At 48.8% G+C, this 15,936-nt stretch overlaps 1 protein-coding gene across 1 annotated transcript; it reads left to right on the forward strand.

The window, feature by feature from the left end:
* The first annotated feature begins 14,210 nt into the window (after nt 1-14,210).
* LOC130266887 (olfactory receptor 14A16-like) lies at nt 14,211-15,173 on the forward strand. Its single transcript, XM_056516165.1, has one exon. It carries the CDS (start codon nt 14,211-14,213, stop codon nt 15,171-15,173), a length of 963 nt encoding a protein of 320 aa, XP_056372140.1.
* Nucleotides 15,174-15,936: the final 763 nt, after the last annotated feature.

Here is a 15,936-nt window from a genome sequence, read left to right on the forward strand (position 1 = left end):
TGTATACAGTCTGGGAGCACTTGGGGGGAGCTTGGGGAGCTCTAACCAGGCTCTTTAGGGAGCGCAGGACAGCAGGAGGTTTAGGCACGGGACCGTGTTCTGAGGTGCTCTGAGCTCGCGGGGGATGGCAGGAGATGAATTCCCAGAAGTGCCTGTAACGGGCATCTATGGCCTTGGGAGCATTTAAGGGATTCTGGGACGTTTTTGGGGGGTTCCCAAATGGGCACTGAGGGGACACTTAGAGATCCTCAGAGTTTCTGGAGGACACCTCTTGGACATATGAGGGGGGGAATACAGGGGTTCTGTGGAGCACGGGGCATGACGGGCATTGTAGTCCTGGCTCCAATGGGGCTCTGGGGGGCCGCGGGGCATGATGGGTGTTGTAGTCCCGGCTCAGGTGAGGCTCCATTGTGCTGCGGGGCATGATGGGAGTTTTCAGTGGGAAAAATAAGGGGTTTTGCATTAAAAAAAAAGAAAAAAAGAAAAACCCACTTTTCCTGGCAAGCCCATTCTCCAAGCAAAGCAGGTCCCAGGTAAGTGAGGACAGAAAGGATGGAGATGGGGAATGTGGAGCAAGGTTGTCCACACTGGGTCAGACCTCAAGGCTCAGCTTGCCTGAGCTTCCTTCACCTCCTAAGGAGAGACCCTAGATCAACATCAATCACAGAACGCTGCAATCATGTCTACTCTAATGAGAACAGTAATAAAATACACCCTTTAAAATGGGAATGTGTATTTCTCAGAAGCTTATTGAAATATTTCTCCATAACTATCATAGGAAACCTTCCTAATGAACTGCACCAGACCAGAGGGAAAACAAGGCAGAGCCATGGTTTGTTAGGAAACTTCTCAAGAACTCCAAGGCAGAATCAATCAAATAACAGTTTCCTAAAGTTTTAATGAATCCCAATGAGGAGAAGGAGTGAGAAAGTGTCCCCAAGCCTCAATCAGAGCAGAGAACTGGAGGCAAAGATGAGAGGTGGGGACAAAGAGAAGCCAAGTCTTGGTGCCCTGGGGCACAGCAGGGTCTTTGCCACCAAGGGCTCTGAGGAGACACCTTGTCCTGAGTCACTGGCACAATCCCAGCAAGGCTGGGCACTGTCACCCCTTGTCCTGCCCTCAGCATCTCCCCACATCCCAGTGGCCTCAGGGATCTGCTGGGACCAGTCCCTGGGGAGCCTTGGTCAGGAATGGCCCTGGGGGCTCCTTCATGCTCCCAGGGACTGCAGGTTTTTCAAAGGACTTTGGGTTTTGCTTTTGTGTTGGAGTCTCTGAGAGCTTTGTGCAATCATGACCTCCAATTTTCTGCTTTAATGAGTCTCTTGAGAGCCCTTCTCTGTAGCAACACTCAGTGGGGCTCATTAATTCTTCAAGGTACTTCAGTTTTTTAAAGTACTTTCCTTTTTCCTTTCTTCTCTGAGTATCTGAGACATTTTTGGGCAATCATGGCCCCCAGTTCTCTCCTCCAAGGAGTCCATGAGGAGCCTGTGTTGGGGATGGGCCTCATTGGGAGCCATTAATGCTTTGAGACACTTTGGGGTTTTTTCTGCCTTGGACTCCTGGAAAGGTTTGTGCAATCTCCTCTCAGGCCCTAAGGTTCCAGGGCTCAGCACCAAATGCACCATGGGGCTCATTGGGATTAAGCAAGTCCTGACAAGCCATGGCTCTGCCTTGATTCCCCTCTGGTCTGGTCTAGTTCATTAGCAAGTTTTCCTAATACAGTTATGGAGAAATAGTTCAAAAAGCTTCTAGGAAATGCACATTCCTATTTTAATGGATGTATTTTATTCCTGTTTGCTTTAGAGCAGAGGTGATTGTGGCATTCTGTCATTGATATTGATCCAGGGTCTCACCTCAGGAGGTCTGGTCAGATCAGAGAATCTGTGCCTTGAGATCTGATCCAGTGTGGACAACCTTGCTCCAAATTACTCAACAACATCCTGTTTGTCTTCACTCACCTGGGACCTGCTCTGCTTGTAGAACTTGCTGTAGACAGCCAAAAAGGAGGTTTTTTTGGGTTTGTTTTTGTTTTTGTTTTTGTTTTTGTTTTTGTTTTTGTTTCTTTTTTGTAAGCAATCTAAAACTCCTGAATTTCCTCATTCAAAACTGATAGTTTCCACTAATGTGTGCCAGCCCTAACTGCCACCAAGACGGTTCCCCTTCCCCAAGGCAGAACCATGAAAGGAATGTTTTAGACCTTTGGACTCCTTGGTTCCACAAGGCCTTTTTTTGTCACCATGACTCTTGGTTCCATGAGGTTCTGTACTGTCACAATGGATGTTTGCTGCCATGGGGCCACACAGTGTCACAATGCTCTTTTTGGTTCCACGAGGTTCCATGCTATCACAATGGAGATTTGGGTCCATGGGGCCTTGATCTGTCACATTGACTTTTGGTTCCTTGAGGTTCTGTACTCTCAACAATGGTCTTCTTAGTTCAAAAGTGTCACAATGGACCCTTGATTCCGTGGGGTTCCTCAGTATCAAAAGGGAATCCTTGGTTCCATTTGGCTCCACAGTGTCACCATGATCTCCTTGGTTCCCCAAGGCCGTGCAGTGTCACAATGGCCCATAGGTTTCATGAGGCCCCACAATGTCACAGTGGATCCTTGGTTCCATGAGTTTTCCCAGTGTCACAATGGTTTCCATGGATCCACAGTGTCACAATGGTTCCTTGGCTTCATCTGGCCCTTCTGTGTCACAATGAACTCTTGGTTCCATTAGGCCCTGCAGTGTCACAGGGGTTTCCTTGGTTTTGTGAGGTTCTGTAGTGTCACAATGGGTGTTTGGTTCCATGGGGCCTCACAGTGTCACAAGGGTCTCCTTTTTCCTGTGGCACCCAGCAGAAAGACACAGTGGCAGGGACAAATGCTTGGGAAGAAGGCGGAAGAGGGACATTGAGGGACATTTGGAGTGATGGTTTCTGTTTTTCCAGGTCACAGTGACATGGGGTGGCCTGCTATTCCAGAGGTGGCTGAACACCGCCTGCCCATGGAAGGGGGAAGAGACAACAACCTCTGTCCATGGAACTACAGCAGCAAAGAGGTTAGGCCGAAGGCTGGGCTTAAAAGATTGTCACCAGCACAGGAAACATCAACGTGAGAGGAAAGATGTGTACTAATGTCTTTACAAATCATTTGATGGGTGAAGGCATGGGTGTTAAGGTCTGTGAAATGGGTAATAAGGTTTCTACTGACTTTGGGCAGCGCGTTTGTTACGGGGCCCAGACACCTCGGCTCCTGAAACAGGCAAGGGTCTGTGCAAGGCTGAACTTCTAAACTTAGCAGGGAAATGCCAGGCTCAAGGGGGGATATGGTGTAGGTGGGTCAGGAAGGCTGTACCTTCCTATTACCTGAGCCTGTGGGGAAAGGAAGAGGGCAAGGTGCGGTTGGGAGTTTAGGATACAAGGAGGCTGCACCCCATGAAACCTCGAGAGAGAAAAACCCAAGGGTGTGTGCCCTGGTGAACTCTCTCCCTTTATTCAAATAAAGTTGAAGGTGTGCTCTGTTTCCTTTTTGGACATAAACTTCTGGCGTTTAGGGGTTTTCCTGACAGTGACAATGTGGAATTTCATGGAACCAAGTGTTCACAGTTGCATGGCGCAGCCTCATAGAGCGCTGGAGACCATTGTGTCACCATGATAACACACGGAACAATGGCTCCATAGTGACACTGCAGGGCCTCATGGAATCCAAGAGACCACTGTGATGGATTGGAAACTCTTGGAATCAAGTGTCCACTCTCACTGTGCGCTCTCATGGAACCCAGGAGACCATTGTGCCGCAATCAAAACTCATGGCACAAAGGCTCTACTGTGACACAGCAGGGCCACATGGAATTGAAGAGACCATTGTGATGCACTGGAAACACATGGAGCCAAAGCTGCATTGTGGCAAAGCTGGGCCTGATGGAACCAAGGAGACCACTCTGATGCAATGGAACCTCAAGGAATCAGGGGTCAATTGTCAACATATCAGACTCTCATAAAACTAAGGCGAACATTGTGACACCATGGATTCTCATGGGACCAAAGCCTCACTGTGACAAAGCGTAGCCTGATGACAACCCAGTGCCACTGGGACATTTCCAGTCTTTGAGGAAACAAGTGTCCATTGTGACACAGCACAGCCTTGTGAATGACAGGAGAGCACAGTGACGCCATGGGATCTTGGGGAACCAAATGTTAATTGTAAAAACAGCGGGGACTCATGGAACCCAGGAGACCATTGTAACTCTGTGGAATCACATGGAAGCAAATGTCCACTGTTTCATGTTGCAGCCTCATAGAGCACAGGAGACCATTGTGACACAATGGAAAAATGTGGGACAAAGGCTCCTTAGTGACACTGCAGGGCCTCATGGAATGCAAGAGACAATAGTAATGGAATGGAAACGTATGCATTCATGTGTCCATTTTTTTGCAGCGTGGCCTCATGGAATACTGGAGACCATTGTGCTGCAGTGGAAACTCATGGCACAAAGGCTCCACTGTGACACAGCGGAGCCTCATGGAATCCAAGAGACCATTGTGATGCACTGGAGTCTCATGGAACCAAGGCTCTCTTGTGACAAAGCTGGGCCTGATGCAACAAAAGATGCAATTGAATCACTAGGAAGAAAGGACCAATTGTCAACATATAAGGAAGTACAGGCTTGCTATCAAGAGAAAAGAATTTCCTTCCCAGGGCAGAGCTGTGATGCAACATGTCCTCCAGAAGGAGCCTGGAGCAGCCCAAGGCAATGAGGTTAAAATGATCACGCTCATTGTGCAAAATCTCTGTGGCTTTTCCTCCCTGTTGGACTTCTGAGCTGTGGAGCCACTGAAAAGAGCCTCCTCCACAAGGTTCTGCCGAGGGACTTTCCACCCTGGCCTCCCTTTACAGCTTGCTGCCCCAGCCATGGTGGCACAGCCCCTGTGCAGGCCCAGCCCAGGACAGGAGCATTGCGGGTGGGAACGGCCCCTGTGCCATGGTGCCCACAGCAGCCCTGGGGCTCTGTGCCCCATGGCCTCCCTGCTGGGCAGCCTCTGCCAGCTCCTGCACAGCCCGTGGCACCTGTGGGCCTGCACTGACAGCCCTGCCCCGGGCTCTGCCGGGCTCTGGGCCAGCAGAGAGGCCGGGCAGGGCTGGCCATGGCCGGGAACAGGCCCTGAGCCCCGCAGGAGGATGGAGCTGGGCCACAGCCAAACTCAGCCCCGGGCAAACCAGACCTTATGGAAGCAATAGGCCTTTGTGACACTACAGAAGCAAGGAGAATATTGTGGCAGTGTGGGGTCTCATGGAACCAAGGGAACAGGGAACAGGTCTGGCTGGCTAGGGGTCCTGGGGGCACCTGACAGGTCTGGCTGACTTTGGCATCTTGAGGGCTGCTTCTCATCTGCGACTGAAACTCTGGTGCTCTGGGCTTTCTTTACTGTGGAAAAGAACTGTCCTTGTCCTCCTGGTGCCCATGGCCAATATGGGGAATCCACCTCCAAAATTCCCTATATCCATGGACAGCTCCCAGACAAAAGCTGCCATGACTGACAATTCTGGCTGGCCTTGGCTTCCTGAGGGCTGGTTCTCATGTGCCTTTGGAAACACTGGGGCTCTGTGCTTTCCTTCCACACAAAAAGAACTCTTCTTCCATTCCAGGCACCCACAAGCAAAATTGAGATTCCACCTCCAAAAATCCCTATGTCCAAGGATTTCTCCCAAGTGAAAGGTGTCAGGAGAGACAGGTCAGGATGGCTTGGCCCAAGGGTGGCTATCTCTCATCTTCTTCCAAAACACTTGGACTTCTCACTTTTCTTTCCTGTTGAAAAAACCATCCATCTTGACCAGGCAACCATGGCCCAAAGTGGGATTCCACTGAACCATAGCATTCTGTTACAGCTTAAATAATTCTGTGTTTGAGGAAATAAGTTATGGGATATCTTAGAAGGTTTAGAAGCTAGAGATTAGGAATGTAACCTAAAAAGATATATATCTTAGTACAGGGATTAGAAGTTGATAAGGATTGATTATTTAACATTCAGAACCAGCCAAAATACATATATGGAAGCATTTAATTGAAAACTGATATACATTAGAAAATACTCTGAGCCAGCCAGGGGAGACCCATACATCATAAATTTTGACAATTAAACTAACAAAGACCAGAATGAAGGGATTAACAAATCAGGTAGTCATAGTGACAGGAGAGAGTTAAAAAGTTTAGAGCCATGTAGACAGTCCTTACTTCCTTCCCTGAAACCCTCCAACCCATTTAAAAAACCACCGACCCAATACCAAGGGAACACTATGCAACCACAATGAGTGTGCAACTGATTTTAATACCAAGCGGGGAATGGACAGTGACAGGTAATAAATATGCCTAGAATGCACGGTGCCCCTGGGTCAGTTACAATTGGATGTTTCTGCCTCCCCTTCCCTGTCAGGCTAATCTCAGTTTCCAGCAAAGTGAATTCCTGTGATCCCCCCCTCACCCCAACAAGGAAACAGGTTCTTTCCCCACATGTTCTGATGGTATCAGGGTGCATTGTGAACCAGTATCAACTAGCACTCAGTGTTCCTGTGGCTTTGATGTGCCAGGCCATCACACCCACACTATCCAATAGATCCTGTCATCCCATGCCTCTCCCTGGCTGGAGGCAGGGCCCCTCTACCCCTGGTTATTATTTCTTTCCTGGGCATACATAGTGGAGGTTCCTTCCAGGGGATCTGACAGATCATCCTCCCTTCTGCAATACCCTGCACCTTGATCATGGGAGGTTGAGGCTACCTTCACTTTAGTGTGGCTCCCTTGGTTAGCATTTTTCTCCCTGAGTTGACACATCCGTACTGCCAGGACAGAGGTGGGTTCTTCCTTGAGGGGGCAGAAGTAGTGATAGGAGTTAATAAGGATCTGTTTGTATCTTCCTTTTCTTCTGTCTTTTCAGGGGGTTCTGTACAGGTCAATTAGTTCCTCTTCTTGTTCCTCTGTTTGATGAACCTTATCAGAATGAGTACAGTGTTGGTTTATTGAGCACACACTGCAGCATCACTTAGGATTTCCCCTATTAGCCTTACTGTCCTTTTCAAGGGACAATACCAAGGGATCAGAGGGGGTCTGATGCCGCAATCTCTTTGCCAGTCAGGATGATTCCTGAGAGAGAAAAACATACCTGCATATGTCACCTCCTCCCATTTTTGTTCTCTCCTTTAAAATAACATCAGCTGCAATAAAATCTCATAGTCTAAAGTTCCAGCCAGTGGCCATCTGAGACCTTCTTCCAGCTTACAAAGGGACGACGATTCCTTTACAAAATTTGATTAAATTTCACTTATTCTTAGTGCCCCAATACCCTACTAACTCTTTCCAGTGTGTCAAAATACAGCCGAAAGGACTAGCCTTGCTTTGACTAGTACCCATTATATTCTCCTTCTTGTCTTATACTGTTTTCACCCAAATCTCTCTCCACACAGCCTCACAGTCCTTTCCCAATCTTGCTCCAACACACACGCCCAAGTTGCAGGTCTTGAATGTGATTTTCCACACACAAACTTTAGAAACTTAGGTTCAGAATAAGCTTGGTTAGATTGTCTCCATTTACACTGAGGGCATAGACCTTGATCTCTCTCAGAAGAACAATACTAATGTTTTTCACAAGTGCTGTGCTGTAACAGTAACCATGCAGAGTGCCAACTTCTAGAAGCCTCAAAAGCCTTGTAATACCCAGAAAAAAAAGCACTTCCACTTCTTCTTTCTTGAATGACCAGACTTTCTTGCACAGGCTGTTCCCAGTCCAAAGCTACCAACCTCCCTGCTGAAGTTCTATATATTCCTTCCAGATAAACTTGATAATTTCCTCTTTTTAGCCAATAGTCCACTGGATTCACAAATACCCAAGGATCCAGTCCAAACAACTGAGGGAGGGGGGAACTCCTCCTTCTATTCTTCTAGCAACGATTTAAAATCACCATGCTGTAACTCTGACAGTCCACAAATACCACACCCTTATATCTTGAATTCCCAAGGTTCAGGGACACAGCACTGCAGGATGGAAATTCCTGTAATTTCTCTTACCAGGCTTACACCATCCTTTCACCCCACAGCAGTCCAGTTCCCCTCTGTATTCAAAAACTCTCCTGGCTCAAGCTGAAACCATCTAGACAGAGCCTGCCTGGACAGCCGGGCTCCTCCAGCTTGGGCTCGAGCTTCAGCAGCCACTTCTATCAGCAAACTGCAACAGCACAGCCAACAACACAGCCCGAGGAACAACACAGGAAACACAGGGCAGAATTACCAGCTTGCTGCAATTGTAACTTTTGTCACAAGATTGCAAAATTACTCTAAAATACACAATGACCAGCGGCGGCAGGGGACCGGTTAAACCTGAACACCCGGTATTACAGGGAATGCCGTCCCCTAAACAGGAATTCCCCACGCACAACCCGAATCCCAAAGTTAAAATCACTGCGGGGAAGGGTATCTCTTTATCAAGGGTCAAAGTATTCACCTCTCTTCAACACAGCACACAGTATACAGCCATTTTAAATGGTCACCCCAATCGCTTCGCCCTTCTCCAGCGGTTCTGGTTGCCCAAAATCAAAAACGCCGATCCCAGCTCCCACTTGATTGGTGCTAAGTGCATCTCACCAATCACACACAGTCACTCACACAGTCAGGTCATAGTCAAAATAACAACGATTAACATAGCAGCAACAAAAATATCAGCAATAACAGGGATTTGTCCAGTTCACCCCTAGAACTGCTGGTGGGTCCCCTGACACAACAAACCCTTTCTGTGGCCACTGCACCCTCCTGATGCCTGCAAGCAAAACTGCACAGCCTTGTGCTGAGCGCAGAACACCTTCAGTGACTTATCAGCTGCCTTTTAGCCACACGTACGTCTTACAGGCTACCCAATATAATTTTAAACATACAGTTTTGTCTGCAGTTCAGCAACAGGTCTTGTCTGTCCCTGCAATGAGCAGCTCGGGAGCAGAGGTCCCTCCAGGAAGGTCCCAGTGGTGCCAGAGACATTCACATCACGGACTGCTCTTGCAGCCAAACAGAGGAGTCCTGCTGTGGTCACCAAAGTGATGCAGAAACAAAGACTCTAACCAGTTAAATTTAGAAAATGGCATGTTTATTATGATGCTGGGCACACCCGGAATAAATCTCCCATAGGGATGTGCAAAGTACACAGGGCTCTTGCCTTCTTTTATCCACAAAGGTCTTACATATTCATAGAATTACCCAATACACCTATACATAAGAATTATCTAACCCAGCCTAGGCTCGCTCATATTAAAACTAGCTCAAAGTCCTTTTACGCTTGCACAGTTCCTTCCTTCAAATGGGTCAGTGGGTGTTTGAAATGGGTCAGCGGTCTGCTAATGATGAAGTCAGGGAGTCTTCCTCGCCTTCAACTTTTCACCTTTGTCTAGTTGCTGGGCTCTCGGGCCCCTTGGTCATAGCTCAAGCTCCCCAGCCTGGTTCTGGCTGGTTTTGGGGCCCAGGTGCAGTTACGGTTTCTTCACTTTAACAATATCCCATCCACCCATCCTGACACAACAAAGCCAAGCAAGTGATTTATTGTCTTAGCTCTACTGGCTCAGCCTCTTTATATATTGCTTCTACTCTAATCATTATATGTATAGCTTCTATCCTTCTGCTAAGCTCTTAACCCTTTGATTTTTGCTTCAGAGCCTGGAGTGGAAGAGCTCAGATTTGCACAAGGCTGCTCTGAGTCCCAGGGGTTGGATGAGGGAATTGGTGGGGTGGGGGTAGGGACAGAGTCTGATTGATTTTCAGCCATAAAGGGTCTTGATTTTCATATTTATTCAGACTGTATTAGGTGGTGCTTGGGATCAATGTCAACTGGAGATTGTTGATATCAGTGTATAAACACGAAAAGAATAAATGGGGAAAAGTATCTTCTCTCTCTTTTTTTTTAAATGAAATATGTTAGAAATGGAGTGAAAGCAGAGACAAGTCCTGCCTTATGCTCAGGTTTCTGGCAGTAGCTTTGTTTCAAGCGACATGCACACCAAATTGATCTTGCTCCCAAGTTCTTTAAAATGGTTGATTAGGTCAATTATAAAATGAATTATTTACTGAATGTACTCAAGATTAAATGACAAGAGCATTTACACAGACTGCTTAATTCACAGGATAAATGAAAGAAGTATAGGTAGATAAAAACACAGTGCACAATAAAGTTACCTCTATTACAGCTATTGCAGACAAGGCAGAGATCAGAGTCAATGTAACTTAGCACCAAATTGATGAGAGAGGGCACATGGAGCCCTTTCACTCAGCTTCCAGAAAAGTAACCACCAAGATGCATCCAAACATGAGGGAAAAGCCCTACACATTTGCAAGGACTATGCAAAAAAATTCTGCTTTGTGAAAGTTTTGTGTGTCTTTTATAGTTTGTAGAGTGAAGTGTGTGTCACTCAGAAATTCAAGGCTTATCTCCCTTCAGTCTGCTCTCAAGGCAAGATGTTCATGGTCAGCTGGGAATTCCACCTCCCTGGCACTGGAGAGAACTCAGGACAGGACAGATGTCCAGCCTGGGTTATCTCAGCAATTGCTGAGAGGGGGAAGATGCCCTGAGTTATGGCCCCAGCTGATGGACAGAACAGATGAGCTCTGCTGGGCCACAGGGGAAGTCCTGCTGCAGGAACCTGATGGAACCAGGGGTCCATTGTGACATTGTGATGCTTCCTGGAACCCAGGAGACCATGGTGACACCAATGAACCTCATGGAAACAAGGGTCCATTGTGACAGATCAAGGCCCATGGAAACAAAAAGAGCATTGTGACACCGTGGGGCTCCATGGACCCAAATCTCCACTGTGACAGTACAGAACCTCATGGAACCAAGGGGCCTTGGTGACACTGCAAGGCCTCAGGGAACCAAGGAGTCCAAAGGTCTCAAACATTCCTTGCATGGCTCTGCCTTGGGAAAGGGGAACCTCATTGGTGGCACCTTGGGCTGGCACACACCTGAGGAGTGTGTCTCTTTTCAGTGTGGAAAGTTAGGAATTTCAGATGGCTTCAAAAGAACCAGGAAAACCCCTCTTTCCTGAGTGAAGCCAGTTCTCCAAGCAGAGCAGATTCCAGACAGGATGATGTTGGAGAATGTGGAGCAAGGCTGTCCACACTGGGTCAGACCTCAAGACACAGCTTCTCTGAGCAGGCCAGACTTCCTGAAGAGAAACCCTGCATCAATATCAATCACAGAATGCTGCAATCACCCCTGCTTTAAAGAGAACAGGAATAAAACATACCCTTTGCAATAATAATAAATTATTGAAGAGCTAAGAAGCTCTTTGAATTATTTCTCCATAGCGATAGTAGGAAAACTTCCTGATGAACTGCACCAGACCAGAGGGAAATCAAGGCAGATCCATGATTTGTCAGGACTTACTTGATCCCAATGAGCCCCATGGTGCATTTGCTGCTGAGCCCTTGAATTTCAGGGCCTGCGAGAAGATTGCACAAACCTTTCCAGGAGTCCAAGTGAGAAGAAAACCCAAAGTGTCTCAAAGCATTAATGGGTCCCACTGAGGTCCATCCCCAACACAGGCTCCTCATGGACTCCTTGGAGGAGAGAATTGGAGGACATGATTGCCCAAAAATGTCTCAGAGACTCAGAGAGGAAAGGAAAATCCAAAGTACCTTTGAAACCTTGAGTATCTCTAAGTATTAATGAGCCCCACTCTATGTCAATACAAAATACTCAAGGGACTGATTAAAGCAGATTATCAGGGCCATGATTGCACAAACTACTAAAAGAGTTGGTGTCAAATGGGAAACTCCAAGTACCTTAAAAAGCTGAAGTACCTTGAAGCATTAATGAGCCCCACTAAGTGTTGTTATTGACAGTCTCTCAAGGGACTAATTAAAGCAGATAATTGGAGGCCATGATTGCACAAAGATCTTAGATACTCCAAGGCAAAAGCAAAACCCAAAGTCCTCTGAAAAACCTGCAGTCCCTGGGAGCATGAAGGAGCCCCCAGGGCCATTCCTGACCAAGGCTCCCCAGGGACTGGTCCCAGCAGATCCCTGAGGCCACTGGGATGTGGGGAGATGCTGAGGGCAGGACAAGGGGTGACAGTGCCCAGCCTTGCTGGGGCTGTGCCAGTGGCTCAGGACAAGGTGACTCCTCACAGCCCTTGGTGGCACAGACCCTGCTGTGCCCCAGGGCACCAAGGCTTGGCTTCCCTTTGTCCCCACCTGTCATCTCTGCCTCCAATTTCCTGCTCTAACTGGAACCTGGGGACGCTTTCTTAGTTTTGTCCCTCAGTGGGACCCATTAAAACTTCAAGAAACTTTGGAGTTCGATTCTGCCTTGGAGTTCTTGAGGGGTTTCTTCAGCTCCCTTTCAGGGACTGATGTTCAGGATTTTAGAACAACCCCCAAGAGGGTCATTAAAGAACCTTGTTCTTTGTTGTGCTGCTGAGCTCGGCTGGGCTCCTGGCACAAAGGGAGCCCCTGGCAGCCAAGAAGAACTTCAAAAATACATTTCTCTTGATGAGCAGCTCTTCTCCCAGCCCAGCAGGGTTGGGGCACTGCCTGCAGCCACCCCGGGCACAGCACAGAGGCACAGAGAGCTTCAATCAGTCAGGGCTGGGAAGATGCTCAGAAGTGACTGGGGCAGAATCACTCCCAGCCCTTGACACAGGAAGCCTCTGGCCGCAGGACAATGCAGCTGCACCTCCTGGAGTGATCTCCTAAAGCTGGAACATCCCAATGCCTACAGACTCTGTGAGTACAACTGTCTGAGTATTTCTAGTGCAGGGGAGGTGAAATGCTTATGAAGCTCTGACATGATGAGGGTTTCTGATAAATCATAGAATATTTCCAAGACAGGAATTTTGATAAAACTGAAGAAATTTCCTATGACTTTTTTTCGGTTTCCTACTATTGGACAATTGCAGGGAGGGGCGGATAAATATTAAAGCTATTATGAGTTTTGGCAAATGCCTGAAACATGCTAACTGCTATATTTAGTGATCAGTAGGTTCACAGGAGATTCCTGATGTGCTTTCAGCCACTCCTCTGCCCATGGACAGCACCAGCATTCCCTTTGCTAGACCCATCAGGTTCAATCTGACCTGTCTTTTTTCCAAGCTGCAAACAGAACCTGCCCCAGCCAGTGCCCTAAAACAGGCAGGGTTCTGTAGGGCCAAGGAGGGTGCACAGAGATGTGGGGTCTGTGAGTGCTGGCAGGGAGACATCAGGCACTGGAACTCTTGCAGGAGGAAAATCCCCAGGACACAGAGAGATCAGGGAATGAGAGTAAACAAAACTCTGAAATGTTTTGGCAGGCAGAGTTTAGAGATCTCCATAGGATCCCCCGCAGTGCAGCCCCTCCCTCTGAACAAACCCCCTCCCTCCTGCCCCAGCCAAGCCTCTGTCCTCATAGCTGGGAGTCCAAGGCGTGAAGCCTCTCCTGTGCAGGCAGAGCTGCAGCAGAGCTGTGGGGCAGCTCTGCAGCCCCGGGCCCAGTTCCCTCTGCAGAGCACAGGGCTGGGAGCAGCTGCCTGGCACTGGGGGCTCTGGGAGGGGGCACAGCTGGCTCAGGGTGATGTTGTCCCAGTGCCTGGCTGTGGGAAATGCTGTCAGTGCAGCCAGGGAAGGAGCGGGATCTCCCTGAATCCAATGTCATCATTGGGATACTTGGAAGTCTCCCTGAGATTTCCTTCCAAGCTGGGAGCTCTCCTCCAGGATGCCAGCTTGTCCTAGAACATCTTTGTGTCACTTAAAATACCCACAGGGAAAGGTAGATATGTTATGACAGTGAAAATGCTGTTGGGGTGGTGAAATTAACTACATGAGTGTTTGGCTATGAATGTGTGGCTGGGCTGTGTGGATCCTTCTGTTCTCAGCAGCACCTGGTGGTTTTTAAGGGAAACATGGGAGAGTGATCACCCTTTACCAGAAATAGATAAAAGTCCAGAGAAACTCTGAATAGCTCAGAACTACAGATCATCTTCCTTCCCTCTCCACTCGTTACTTTTCCTCACAGGAATATCTCTGTTGCCCTTAGAGTTAGCAGAAATGCTGAGAGATTATAAAATCCAAAACTACCATGAGACATATGAGGACATAAAACAAAAGCCTAGAATACTTAAACACAAAAGGCTGTGTGAGTGTTACAGGAGAGGATGGATGAGAAGTGCATTTGATTTTGATTATATGTATCTCCTCTAAAACTTCACTGTCTTTTTCTCCATGACAGAATCCAGTGCCAAGTCACAGCAAATGTCCAACAGCAGCTCCATCAGCCACTTCCTCCTGCTGGCACTGGCAGACACGCGGCAGCTGCAGCTCCTGCACTTCTGCCTCTTCCTGGGCATCTCCCTGGCTGCCCTCCTGGGCAACGGCCTCATCATCAGCGCCGTAGCCTGCGGCCACCACCTGCACACCCCCATGTTCTTCTTCCTGCTCAACCTGGCCCTCACTGACCTGGGCTGCATCTGCACCACTGTGCCCAAAGCCATGCACAATTCCCTCTGGAACACCAGGAACATCTCCTATGCAGGATGTGCTGCACACGTGTTTCTGCTGGTCTTCTTTTTTGGTGCAGAGTTTTCCCTCCTGACCATCATGTGCTACGACCGCTACGTGTCCATCTGCAAACCCCTGCACTACAGGACCCTCCTGGGCAGCAGAGCTTGTGCCCACATGGCAGCAGCTGCCTGGGCCAGTGGCTTTCTCTATTCACTGCTGCACACAGCCACAACATTTTCCCTGCCCCTGTGCCATGGCAATGCCCTGGGCCAGTTCTTCTGTGAAATCCCACACATCCTCAAGCTCTCCTGCTCCAAATCCTACCTCAGGGAACTTGGGCTTCTTGGTGTTAGTATTTGTTTAGATTTTAGCTGTTTTGTGTTCATTGTTTTCTCCTATGTGCAGATCTTCAGGGCTGTGCTGAGGATCCCCTCTGAGCAGGGAGGGCACAAAGCCTTTTCCACCTGCCTCCCTCACCTGGCTGTGCTCTCCCTATTTCTCAGCACTGCAGTGTTTGCCTACCTGAAGCCCCCCTCCATATCCTCCCCATCCCTGGATCTGGCACTGTCAGTTCTGTACTCAGTGGTGCCTCCAGCCCTGAACCCCCTCATCTACAGCCTGAGAAATCAGGAGCTCAAAGCAGAAGTGTGGAGACTGATGACTGGGCAATGTCAGAAGCATTAAACTGCTCACCAATTTCTGCAAATTAGTTGTAATAAAAGTCATCTTTGTTTCTCCCGGTGCTTTTGTTAAGGGTTTTTTGTCCTCAGATTTCCTTTTTTAATATAGCCTAAGAGAAATGTCATGATTTCTCATTGTGCTTTATTCCTGCTCTACTGTGGGCAAAGAGTGCCAGTAAGGGGCTGCCCTCTTGGTAGCTTAAATGAGCTAAAGGATCTCTGTCCCAGAAAAGTTTTCTCTAGAGATGCCCCTTTTGTTCCCTTCTCTAGAGCTGCAGCAGTAATGTCTGTGTGCAGAGCTGGGGCAGATCAGTGCTGGCACAGGAGCTGTGCCCAGCAGCAGCAGCACTTGGTGTTGCCAGAGCTGCTCCCGTGCCACTGCCCCGCTGCCCTCCTGCCCCTCATGTTGCTGCAGGGCCTGAGTGCTCTCGGGGCCGGGCACAGCCCTGGGGGTGGCAGTGCCGGGGCTGCAGCAGGGACAGGCCATGGGCACTGCTGGGGCAGCGCTGACGCCTCAGGGCAGGGCCTGGGGGCTCCAGGCTCCTTGGCCAGGCTCTCTCCACAACACTTGGCCAGGCCAATGCTGAGCAGAGAAAACCCCCGTGAGCAGCCCCAGGCTGGCCGTGGGCAGGCTGGGGGCAAACAGCATGGCTGGTTTTCTGCAAGGTCCCTGCAAGGGGGAGACCCTGGCAAGGAGCAGCAGAGCAGGGGCTGATCCATCCCCACTGCACTGGACACCCCAGGGCAGCGTCCCAGAGCGTCCTCAT

The sequence above is a fragment of the Oenanthe melanoleuca genome, unplaced genomic scaffold (genome assembly GCF_029582105.1).
Source record: "Oenanthe melanoleuca isolate GR-GAL-2019-014 unplaced genomic scaffold, OMel1.0 S324, whole genome shotgun sequence".
Taxonomy (NCBI): Eukaryota; Metazoa; Chordata; class Aves; order Passeriformes; family Muscicapidae; genus Oenanthe; species Oenanthe melanoleuca.

Excerpts from the sequence above, each read along its gene's own strand:
- LOC130266887 (XM_056516165.1), top strand. The coding sequence starts at position 14,211 with ATGACAGAATCCAGTGCCAAGTCACAGCAAATGTCCAACAGCAGCTCC.